At 44.7% G+C, this 13,042-nt stretch overlaps 1 protein-coding gene across 3 annotated transcripts in view; it reads right to left on the bottom strand.

The window, feature by feature from the left end:
* LOC142994328 (zinc finger protein 521-like) overlaps positions 1-2,182 on the bottom strand; it is an 88,506-nt gene extending 86,324 nt beyond the window's left edge. For 2 of the 3 annotated variants that reach the window (XM_076145108.1, XM_076145110.1), the window contains exon 1: positions 1,365-2,042. In XM_076145108.1, coding sequence (XP_076001223.1) covers positions 1,365-1,404 — 40 coding nt within the window. In that variant the 5' untranslated portion in view covers positions 1,405-2,042. The other variant, XM_076145111.1, reaches the window with a different exon arrangement.
* Between the last annotated feature and the right edge of the window lie 10,860 nt (positions 2,183-13,042).

The following is a 13,042-nucleotide window of genomic DNA, read 5'->3' as shown; positions in this document are numbered from 1 at the left end:
GATGTACACAAATCTTAACAGATGTTCGTTTGAATGCTTTCACACTGAAACACGCACACACACATACACACACACACTCTCTCTCTAACACACGCGCACACACACTTGTAGCATGGTAGACATGCTGGCAGGAGAAAATTATGTGTAAGTGATGTGTCTTCTGAGAACAGTAAATGTCACACAAACAACAAACAACAAACTAGTCGATGCCAATCTGGTGTCAGAACATTGGAAATCTATGTATGGAGCTGCTTACTGCAAATTGAGCAGTGCAGGCCTAGAAACAGAATGTGACAATTTTAAGATGTGCATGCACTCACATTTCCACCCTCTCCTGGGTATTGATTTAAAATGGTGGCTGCATGAATGTACTACCGCAGACCATGTAATCTTCTTTTGAGATGAAGACTTCCGAGAACGAAAGGGGAGAGAGAAAGGGGTTCACAGACCACAAGCTGGGAATGTGAAATTGTGGACAATTATTTGCTGAGCAAAATACAATGCCTGCCAGATGAACTGGAGCTCAACCTCCAAACCCAGCAGCTCGCCTAACAAAATGCAACAGAAAAGTAGTGTGTGTGCGTGTGTGTGCATGTGGATCTGTGCTTGCCTGAGTGTGTGTTACTTTCTCCCTGGCTATCTTTCTCTCACACTGGAAGAAAAGTAAAAAGAGGCACCAAACACCTCCAACCAGTGCACAACCACTGCTTTTCCACACACACACACACATGCAAACAGCATGCACTGGACTGACTCTCACACACATGTTCCTAACTTTTTTAATGATCAGCTCCAATTACAGCTATAGCTTTACATTCAACACACACTCCACATGTAATTTCTCTAACTGTACACACACACACACACAGACATACTCACACACACATACACACACACACATACATACGTACAGCCCTCCCTTTCTCATCATATAAAATGTTTCCTCCTTTAGTTTCTCAGACAGGAGGGGTCACGTGACTATGCGCCCCATTCCATCAGACGGCTTAAGTTCCGACCAGGAGCGTCTTTTAACACATCCAGATGTTTTTTTTCCCAGCGTCTCACTGCACTGTTGCTCTCCAAAAAACGTGTGTGTCCATGCCCGAGCCCTGCCCTTGCGCCTTTAATAGCATTACAATACAGCGCGGAGCCGAGCGTTTCCCCCCTCCGATTGCCAAGTGTGTAAAATGCAATCGATCCATGCGCAAAAATACCAGGAAAAACACTTCGGAAAATGCCGATAGGAGGAGAGGACAGTGACATTACAGTGAGCGATAAGTTCAGTTCATGCTGGTCTAGACTTGTCAATGCGATCAAAATCAAAATGTTTGCTGAGAGCCATCAAACACAGGCTTGTCACTTACCTTTCAGTGATCTTGGTTTAGCTTGCTTGCGGCGCGACATCCTACAGAAAACGCTGAAGTTGCTCAGTTTCTGTCTGATAATTTGCGTAAAATGCGACCGTCTAACCGTAGATTCTCCGTAAATTTCGCTGGTAAAAATAACGCGTGTCTTTTTAGCATTACAGAAATGTCCAACTTAGCCCCTGACGCGCCGCCGAAACACGAGTTTGCGATTATTTTGTGATGAGTAGGTGGAAGATATAAAATCCAATTAGCCCGATCGGTAGGCGACTCTGTTTAGTTGAGCTGGGTATCGGGAAAAGTGAGAGAATATAGTCATTCCGTCATGCGCTTCCATTCTCCGGTAAAACACACACGCGTGTGGGCATGATGTTCGCTTAGAAATAAAAGCGGAATATTTGCTTTTCGCCTCTCATCTCAAACACATTCGCGTGAGAAAGACATCAGCAAAACGCCTCCTGTGAGAGTGCAAAAATGCCACAAAACCTCCAAAACGGAGGAAAAATGATAATAACACTTTTCACTGCATATCCACCTAACAGCATCAAAACTATTATAGACTCTTCCTTTCCTCACTCCAGTCTGCTAATCATGGATTAGGTTCGGAATCTGATCTAAGTCTACGTCTAAATTGCTCTAAAAAGAGGATGAAGAAGCAGAGAGAAGATGGAAGCTCCCTCCTCATCACAAACCTGCAAGGTCTTGGACTGCGCTGTCGCTCCGGTAGTCCACATAATAATGGAAAATGGAAGCAAGGCCCCCAAAGCCATCAGGATGGCTCCAGAGGGGGCCCCTACCCCGCAGGGACTCGCTCTGTACGTAATCACTGAGGAAATCATTGTCAGCCTGCCTGCACTCACACACAGACAGAGAGGCATGATTAAAATCCTAGGGATCACGGCAAGATGCGGATTGCTGGATCTGCTGGTCCCCGGATCCGGAGTCGAACTCTAAACCCAAAGTCGGCTTGCTCACCCTGGCGTCTCCTCTGCCTCAGCTCGCCGTCGGCCACTCTCCGTCTACGGCAGAGGGACTGGTCCCCCTTCTGGTAGAAACGGTTAAGCAGAAAGACAATGTTTTAGCGGGGCTGTTGACATACATCTGTCATGTAACGGCACGCGTGGAAATATAGGAAGATGTGTTTATTTACTTGCGGATTTTTTATTGTTTTTTCGCAAATGATTAAAACATTATATTGTGAAACATTTAAATATCATACAGACAGCAATATCTCACGTTTTAGTTTTTTATATATATTAAAATTAATTATTTCTGCTCGATGTATGAAATATCTCCCCTTTCTCTTAAATGTATTTCTGCTGGGATTTATAATATTTTTTTCTTATTTTCTCATTTTAATGAATGAGGTAATGTAAATATGCACATCAGTCAGTTTCACCTGCGTATGTTGGAGCAACACGTCCGTGTCATTGTGCCAGTCTTTCTTTCTGTCTTTCTGTCTTTCTTCACCCATTTACAATGCTGCATGGCAATCCGCTCTCACCTGCATATGAATGTCCGGGCCCCCTATACCCCTGCTATGTGAAAATGAGATCCAGAGAGGAGTCCTGCAGTGGGATTCTCACTCTGCACTCTTCCCCTCCGCAGCCTGGAGGTAGACTCTGCCAGGGGCCTCATCTAAAAATCACAGTCACGCAACTGTTTTCCCCACTTTCAACCCATTTCTATTCTGACTCATGCACAGAGGAAATGTAGAGTTAAAGGAGATACAGAGGGGAAGGTAATACATTATGTTAAGGTAAAGATTATGTTGTAAGACTGATTTGGTGGGTGGATTTTCATTACCAGGGACTGCTGCACACCCAGACACTGCAACAACTGTTGCAATGAAATGTAAATATAATAGGTTACAAAAAGCTACAGATAAGCCACATTCAATGCTATCAGTAGTAGAGTTGGGACATCATATCATATGTATTGCCTATATTTGCTATCAACAGATTTTGATTGTGTTTTCCTAATTTATATCTTTAAATTGTAGTCACCCCTCCTTGCTTTTGATAAACCTCCTCCACCCAGGTGCTGCTTTAAACGTGCCACATATTAATAAGATAAGAGTACGACACAGATTGACATGATGTGCTTTGGTAAATTCAAAGCGCTCTCAAACTACAGTAAAAGTGGTAAACACACACATATGAAACATCGACTTTGTAGGTGCTTGGAATCTGTCAGGAGGTCTCAGCTGCCTTAAACTTCAATCTTAACAATGCTCCAAAGTTCCCCCGCTCAGTCTCAGCGCTCTGTCAGGCGGTTCTCCCAAACTTTTACCACCTTACCTCCCCCCCGTACCTCTCGCATGCTCTCTCAAACACAAACAAACAGTGCTCCTCAGTCCTCCAGGGCTCTTTGCTACTTTCATTAGTGACAAAGTAACTGGGAAAAGGCTTGACTTGACACAGTGCACAGTTCAGTCTCTAAGTTACAGTAGGCTCGTGCTCAGATGTTGTTTTTTGTCTTCAAGTGGAAGAAAACCTCATATGAGGAATGTTGCTCATGATGCTCCAAAAACTGTCTGACATGGCACATCCCTTAGGGATCGCCTTATAAATATGGAGAGGAAAATCAAATATACATTTGCGGGAGCAAATAGGCACGATGAAATTCAACAAAAATGCTTTTGTTTTAAGTCTTGCTGTGAGCAAAAAGGTAAAGTGAGTGAAACAGATAAATAAAAAGAGCAATATGGTTGGCATGAAAGAAGACTGGCTTGTTTGGTCGTCCTTTATGGTGCAGCTTCCTATTTACTATTCACATACAACTACTGTATATAATTAGTGTGTTTCCAGATCACCTTCACTCCTTACCACAGTATTTGTGGTGAAACTGAGCAGTTATGTAGTGATTTTTCCACCACCCAGAGCTTTTAGTTAGACATCGAGGCACCACAGCAAGTGTGTGTGCTGCAGCATCTGAGATTCCACTCTGCCTCCCAGCAGGGTGAAATGCTCCCCAGTGGAATCCGTGGCCCTCAGTTGGTGGGATCCTTCAGCTTATCTTCTTGACCTATGGCCCCCTCAACCTCCATCCATTTGCCTCAGACGGCACTTTGACCAAAAACAAGTAGCAACTGACTTTAAAACTCAGAGAAAGTTTTAATCCCAATGAAGCGTCTCCTGTAGAAATAATAATCACTGAAGGCTATTTAGTAGAATACTCTCGCAAATGGTGAAAAACGGCGGCTTAAAAGCAGAGTCGGTCAATTACACTCGTTAGAAGAGGGCAGATACACAGACATGCGTGCACACCAACCACACACACATTTGACTTGCCTCATTAAAACCCATCCAGCTACTAGAACTCTGAGATGTGAATGTTTCCCTGGAGGAGTGGGGCACGTTCATTTTGAGAAAGGCAGAAGATTCAACTTTTTTCTCACTTGCTTATAATTACAGAGATTGCTGGAATGCATGACCCTGAGAATAAGGCTGGGTCCTGGGAGAGTCCACCAGAAGCATCACCAGCCTCATTCTTCCCCTCCACTGTGTTTCTCCCTGGTTGGACGCCACCCACACCAGGCATGAGTGAGGTCGAGGCAGTGCCCCCATCACCAGAGCCATCCCGGGGGACTTTACACTGTGCTCCAACAAGCCAAACTCCTGAGGCTGATGGGAAAAAAATGAAGAAGAGAAACAAACACACAAAAAACAAGCTGGAGAGTGACTAAAAACATTGCCCTCTCTGAACAAACTCTCAGTGTGAAAATGATTAAAAAAAGAACAAACGCTTACAATCAGCAGCCAGATTGGGCAAGTGAGACACAAAAACTGTCATCTAAAAAGTTTAGCAATAACACTAAATTATTATTTTTTAATTCATATATGCATGTAGTTCACGAAAATACTGAGACTTTACGGAGAAATTGTAACTTGTTGGACGTCGGCAACTTGTTTCAAGGAAGAATCGCTGGCGTCGCCTCCTATCAAACATCCTTCCGAGGTGCGGGGTGTTAGCAAAAGCGTAGGAGAAGGTGAGGCGAGTGGTCTTCCTCGAACCAACGGTGACCTTCCAGCTGGATATCCACAACTTCCATCTTCCCAAGCCAAGGAGCCCCGCGGAGCAACTCCCAAACCAGGTCATTAGCGCGGTGGTGTCACCAGACAGCAGATCACGGGCCAGAGAGGGAGCGAGAGGGGGACTCCTGGCACTGCCGCCGCTGCTGTGCGGTTTGACATTCAGGGCTGGCTGATCTATGGGGCTGGGGAGACAGTGCCCTTGCTCTGGGTCTTCATGAGGAGAAGGCCCTGGCAGTTTTCCCTTTTCTTACTCCATCATGAAAGCAAAGTTGGAAGGTGTTACTTACGCGAGCGGCGTCCCTCACGTTGCATCATCACGACACCCCAAAAAAAGCACCAGGATGGTATCGCTGATCATCACCGGAAGAATCGGCAGCTAATCGAGAATATACACCTATAAATTGCCGATTTATACCCACGGACCAAGTTTAAATTGCTTATCACAAGGGTAATCTTCATAAAGATGCGTTACTGGCATGGAGCATACCATCTAACTCACAATGGGACGGTTTCATAGTGTGATCAAGAATCATTCGAGGGGTTTTATGTCCTTTTCAATGGCTTTGACCTCCACAGCCCATCTCCAGCAAATGGTGACCACTACGCACCTGCCAAGAAAGAGCATCTCCTGGGGGTATTATCACGAGCCAGGACGAGCATAAAAATCTCCCAGTGAAAGATGGATATTTTCCACTTGGCACCGCCGCACAAGATGAAAGGAAAAAGAAAGCAAACCTTTCAACACACTGAAATTAGTGTTTTTTTTTCTTCTTTTTGCTCATTACCACATCCTCATTAGGAGACTGCGAGCGGAGAACTACGTACATATAAGACTCACCTCAGACAGTGTGATTACCAGGTTCAGTGGATCTAACATTTAATTATTATTTCCAGAATTGACTCTTCATACTTTCTTGAGTTTCACCCTAAAAATATCCACTTAACTGTTTATCTACTATATCTGCTAATATAAGAGATGAAAAACTCAACTATTACAGGAGAGAAAAACAAAAGCGACCGTGTGCTTCTGCAAATGCCTACAAATTGGTCGTCAATGTCCAAAAGCAGGAATGAAAGGCGGAGTAATGAGCCGTGGTGCAAATTAAGAACAACCATCTTCTCATCAAGCATGTCCAATTTACCTCTGGGTCATCCCTGGAAAATAGGCATCTGTGTAACATGCCTGCTGTGTTGTGTAGTTCTGTGAAGGCACGCGGATAAAGAAGGCTCCAAAGGATTAGGAGAACCCTCGCTCCCAGGCCACGCGCGCATTATTCATCCCACCTCCTCTTCCTCCTCCTCCTCACCCCGCTCACCTTCATCGCTCCCGCCCGCCCACCACCTTTCTTCTCTTCTTTTTTTTCCTTTTGGTCCTCCCTGATGACTCCCCCCACTTCCCTGACAGTTGCATAAGCCCCGAGAACCTCTCTCCGGACCCCGGTGGTGGGGAGCTGGGAGTTGGGATGGTGTTAATTAAAAGAAAAGGTTAACACACCTGGGGTTGGCAGGAGGCGCGTTCAGGAGACTCCCTCGGTAGAGCAGCTGCTCGTCGTCGTCCCCTCCCTCAGTGGGCCCCCAGGATGGGACGAGGGACCACGTATGGAAGCCAGGTGATTGGGGACACCAGAATGAGGGAGTGACTGGAGCATAAAGGATGGAGCTGATTTGACCCTCACACTAAGGAGCAGCCAGGGGGTGTAGTGAGTGTTTCCACTCACCTGTCCAGTGCCTCCCCTGCCTGGGCCTTGGTTTTGAGCTGATTAGTGTGTCCCAGAGAAGGTCTCACCTCCCCAAACACCGCCCACACACATACACACACACACACACACACCTACACATACCTTCGTCAGACAGTGGGATGCTTGCCAGACCCATTTAGAGGATCACGTCACGAAGCGAAGGAGAAACAGACAAAGCACGAGGCGAGAAGATACAATGAGAGGAAACGTAGGGGAGTCTGTTCAGAAAGAGAAAGGCCTGCCGGACGTCAGAGAAGAGGTCAAGGGGTCACACAGGGACGGAATAAGTGAGAGAAGTTGAGTTTTTGCAGGAGGAGCCCATCAAGATGCTGCACAGCTGTTGTTACTGGCTGCACCATGTGTGATGTTGTGTCTGTGGGAGACCATTAAATAATGATAAATTATCACTCCGTATTGCTCAAATATGTAACATTATTCTAAAATAAAATGAATATTCATTTGGGGAAAGTTGGCCTAGTTTAGTGGAGCTAACATTGAAATAGGTGTTTTGCATCAATTGGGAATAAATGATAAATGGATCACATTTTAAAGATTAATTCATTAGAGTAAATTAAGAACACGAAATCTGATTAATATTACCGAAATAGCTCTGAATGTTTAACTAACTTTTAAGGAAACACAATGTGGGTCTTTGTTTTGTCGGGAGTTCCTTCACGATGGAGTTTTTGATGTTTCTTTGCTCCTTCATCATCACAGGTCGACACTGATCGCTGTTCACATTAACACTTGTGCGCTTTTAAGACAAACAAGAGGGAGCGGAACAGTTTTTCCCTCCTTTCCCCACCCAAATAAGCACAGATAATTACACGTCTGTCCTCAGAGGAAAGGCATTCCCTCTGGAAGGTTGTTTGGTTTAAGGATTTACTCTGCGGTTTGAGTCGCCGGGGACTCCTCGCTCGCAGAGTGAATCTCAAGGTTTTATATCTCTAACAAGGCTTTAATTGCCAAGGTAACCGTCTACCTGATTAGGTCTGATAACAAGTCTGAGGATACGAGTGGAGCAGAGTGAAGGCAGACATGGATTCACGGCCGATGTGGTGATTTTTATTTACCACTGTGAGCATGTAGTCGTATAAACTTGCCTCAAAAATTCTATTTACTGCATGTCAACTTTGGAAATCCAGCGCGTACTTGCAGGAAAGATCCCAATTCTACTGAGAGCATGAAGGAGGCGGCACTCAAAGCCTTGAGGTCCCATGCCATGTGCCCTCCTTATTGTAACGAGAGCATTTCTCTCCTCAAACTCTGACTGGTGAGCGTGAGGAGGAGGAGGAGGACGAAGGAGGTGGGGGTGTATTCTTCAGAGGAGATGAGGAGCGTCTGCTGCTGAAAAACTCTGTGTTAAAGTCCCATCTCTCCTGTCAGAGGGCTGACACGGGGCATCCAGGGACGCAGGGCCTTTGGTGCTCCGAGCCTGGACACTGGCCTACTTTCCCCCCCCTCTCTGCCCCACTCTGCCCCCCACCCAACCATACACACACACACACACACACACACACACACACACACACACACACACACACACACACACACACACTCCACATCCCACCTACAAAACACTCCTCAGCCGACCCATCTCATCTGTTCTTTACTGTCATCCTGACCTCAATGAACTAAACCCCCTCTCATCACCCAGTGTCTCCATTCTTTCTCGACTTCTTTCTTTCTTTCTTTCCTCTGTTACACTGGAAACAAAAAAAAATCAAAAAATGAAATGAATAAAACACAGAATGTCCAGACGTTTCATGATCAGAAGAATCAACAAAGGCAAACAAAAGCAGTCGTCTCCTCAAAACTACAAATAAATGTAAACCGACATCTAATAAAATTTACCAATCGAACCAAAGTTTTATTTTACTTTATTTTATTTTGTTTTATTTTATTTTTGTTCCATTTTATTTTATTTTATTTTATTTTATTTTATTTTATTCTATTTTATTCTATTTTATTTTATTTTATTTTATTTTATTTTATTTTATTTTATTTTATTTTATTTTATTTTATTTTACTTTATTTTATTTTATTTTATTTTATATTTGTAATTCATTTTTGTTTAATATTATTTGGGGTTTTTTCAGCATCTCCAACCTTCTACATGTTTGTTATTCAGGGCTATATGCCAGTTATTGTTATTTTTCAACTTATCATTTATTCATTATGTTGTTAAAAGTCATTATTGGCACGGTTGATATTCTGTGACATTTGCGCCTCACCTTTGTTATGACGTGTCAGGATCACAGCGTCGTCTTTTCAAAGCTTCGCCTGCCTCTGTGTATACAAATGACTTTCCTCGCCAACCTCAAAACAGTATTAATAGAGCCCGTGTGATGTGAACATGCAGTGTGTGTCGCCTCACCAAATTCAGACTGACACCAGGCCTCAACTCTCACACTTTGCACCGTATGTGGCTATGGAAATTTCCTGTGTCAGGGTGTGTGTCTCTCTCTCTCTCTCCTTCTCTCTCTCTCTGTCTCTCTCTCTCTCTGGCAGGTGTAAATGGTGCAAGTTTCTGTCTTGTTCGACACCCATTTCGTTTTGATGTATTGGCAGTCCCTTTGCCAGACCAATAGCTCCCTCACACCAGCACTCCTCTTTCATGCTGCCTGCTTTATTCTCATTCTTGGGGGAATCCTCCTGAGGTACATAGCGTGTCTCTTAATTTCCCCGGGGATGCATGCAGGAAACATACACTAGTGATTTTCCAGGGATGAAACACGGGGAAAACATAAGATCAGGATATATCATGACATCTATAGCTTTTGGGTCAGATAATCAGTTAAATGGGCTCCGTAACGTGTCACAAGTCCACAATGTACTTTGAATTTCATCCCTTTGTTTGCCTCCCGTTTCAGTTTGCCCTTTTTTGTTTCCACGCCTGACAGTGGAATTATTCTGAACTGTGTTGCACTGAGCGGCACGCAACCAGTCAGCTCGGCGTAGTATCCCGGGAGACGACGTGGCCCGGTGGGTTTGGTTTGTACGCCCGTCACACACACTTCTGAGGGGTGACGTGCATCACCGCTCCACTGAGGGAGAGCCTCTGCCATGTTTACTGTCATGTTCCAAGGTATGCTACGTGGCTTCAAACGCATCAAACACATCTACAGGAATACTGATATTGGGAATGCCGTGGGGAGCCACACAATCTGTACACACACATACACACACACACACCCACAAACACACACATGCCAATGCCTGTGCCACAAGCTATACACCCAAACTATGCTGAAACAGATGTAAACCTTTATCGTCAAATTTCATTTTCATATTTTACATAAATTTTTACTCTTCACCTCAAACAGCCGTTCAGAGGATACTGTCTCACTCACGCCAAATGCTATATCTAAATTTGCCAATATGCCATTTTCTCTGTACAGCTGTTTCCATAGTAACAATGCCAACAGCATTATTACCGCCGATGATATAAAAGCAGCTATAGCCAGGGGATTCTTTGTTCTGACTGTGAGAGCTGATTGGAAACAAAAATGATCAAAGTGTCTGCAGGCGTTACAGCCTTTTAATGGTCGGTCTACCTGCAGCAGAACGGCTCCACAGCCAAAAAAAGGACAGAATTTGCGAGCTGTCTTCCCTGTCAAATTAGCTTTAAAAGCACTGAGTGACGTGAGTTGCATCAGAATCCGCCAAAATGTCATCAGCGTTGCCATTCGCACACCGTGACTCAGCTTTTTTGGGGCCACGATCATAATCTTGATGGAGAAAGAACAGGTCAAGACTGATTTGACTATAGGAGTAAAAGTGACCAACTGCCCCCCCCCCCCCCTCTCCTGGCCTGCTGTGTGTAGCGTCGAGCAGGGGCTGAGTTGTTTGCTGTGCCTCTAGGCATGAGGAAGAGGGGGGAACAGCCTGGAGTTCCTGCCTGGCTCAGGGGGGAGGTTGGACTGGATTAGACGGCTGACAGCTGGGCCACATCTCTGGAGGGTGCACGGGGTGCAGAGTCGCCCCCCCCACACACACACACACCCCCATGCCTGCCTGCCTGCCTCTGCACCAAGTGTCAATTTGAGCATGAAGGAAGGATGGAGTGAGCCCAAAGAGTGAGTAAGTGAGCAAAGCGGGGGCCACTGGTGGTCCTGGGTGGATTGACATCAGAGGTGCATGGGGCCGTGCACACCGTTAGGCATCAGGAAACACACTGTTTATTTAGTGGATCTTGACTCGGAGGTGTGTGTGTGTGTTGGGGAGGGACAAACCTGTGCACACTTGGACGGACACACAGACCCCAAGACAAAGCGTCCTTACAAGGTTCAAGCTCCTGGCCTCTCTTGTTTGGCACTGGCAGCCAGCGCAACGTGTCGCCGGGGCACCGTGGCGACTTGACTCCGCCGTCTAAGTGTTCCTATTAATTGCATTTGGTGTCATAATCAAAGCGCAATCTTTTCCTCGCAAAATCAACGCTTTTCAATAATGCAGAAATGGCAGCCAAAGGAGTTCGCCTCAGGTGGCATCCTGTACAATTATGCGCAATCAACATTACAAACTGCTTCGAAATCAAACGCACCTCTATTTAACTTTTGTTTTCACTGATGGGATATCTAATTAAGTCTGACTTCTGCAAATAGTTCGATGATTTGATAGGCCGACTTTAAACGTTATTTCCAAGTTGCAGAGGAGGTTCTTTGATAGATTATTTGATTTTAACATGCACAACAACTGGCATCATTTGCTTGCGAACAACGGTGTTAATATGAAGAATGTTGCATCGCCATATGAGACTTTTCTGTAATAGGTTTTCCCGAATCCTGAGAGACGGCTTTGTGTATTTCCTGCACTGAGACTTGGCTATCACGGGGACGTGGGATGTGGGCTGGAGTCGACTTTATTAGCCGGTGATGTTCTAATGTGATTTATTTTTATAAATGAGAGTGGGGTGGGAAAGCGAGTGGGGGTGGAGGCCAGTATGCAAATGTGTCCCCTCATTAAACACTACCACCACACCACATTATCTCCCGCTTCTTGGATTGTTTGTGTGCATTAACGAGGTGCAACGGTGTCTACGAACTAATGACGACGTAATGATCAGGACGTTGGTGATAAAGTTGTCAGATGGCGTGACATTTATACAATCGACGTGTTAGTGCGCGAACTTTCAGGCTCGTGTTCATGAATTCATCAGTTCGAGAAGCTTAAAGCCGAAGTCTATAACAGTGACACTCCAGTGACAACAGATCGCGCATTTATATCATCAAAAACGATCAGTTATGGCGATTCTTTACCTCTAAACCTCAACTGAAGAGTAATGTGCTGCTTTATAAGTAAAAACAAAAACATGTATGAAATGCAGGTGTTTAAAAATGCATTAATCTCAATTATAAAAACAAGAGCTCTTTATAGCTCCATGGAGATACGAGTTCTTTACCTGTCACACAGAGAAGATAATATAAATTTATTGTGCGAACACGTAAAGACAATTTGAATGTGTGTTGTTAGGTAGATAACACAAAATGCTTTATGCATACCAAGCCACTGATGCTGGAATGGCTGTAATTGCCTTCTATAGAATGGCGGTAGTTTGACTCCTCTTAAGGGGGTTTGTGTGTATGTGTGTATGTGTGTGTGTGTGTGTGTGTGTGTGTGTGTGTGTGTGTGTGTGTGTGTGTGTGTGTGTGGAAGGGTTCAGGTGTGTATCAATTCCAATGATGCTGCTGTATGTGCTGATGTGATCTATTACCCATCTGAGGTTAATAAAAATCAGTCTGCTTTTGAATGTTTTTAATTGTTACACTGCAGAAGAAGAGCGGCATCTTTCATTTATTACTTCTTTAAACTTTTCCCGGTGAAGTTGTGAGTGCGTGGCTCTCTGGGGATCCTCACCAGCTCATTTGCGTGTAAAGATGTTTATCTTTATGGCTTTTTGTGA

The sequence above is a fragment of the Genypterus blacodes genome, unplaced genomic scaffold (genome assembly GCF_046128005.1).
Source record: "Genypterus blacodes isolate CSIRO-AG114 ecotype Tasmania unplaced genomic scaffold, CSIRO-AGI_Gbla_v1 ptg000029l_1, whole genome shotgun sequence".
Classification (NCBI taxonomy): domain Eukaryota; kingdom Metazoa; phylum Chordata; class Actinopteri; order Ophidiiformes; family Ophidiidae; genus Genypterus; species Genypterus blacodes.
This window is presented reverse-complemented; position numbering and strand designations above follow the sequence as displayed.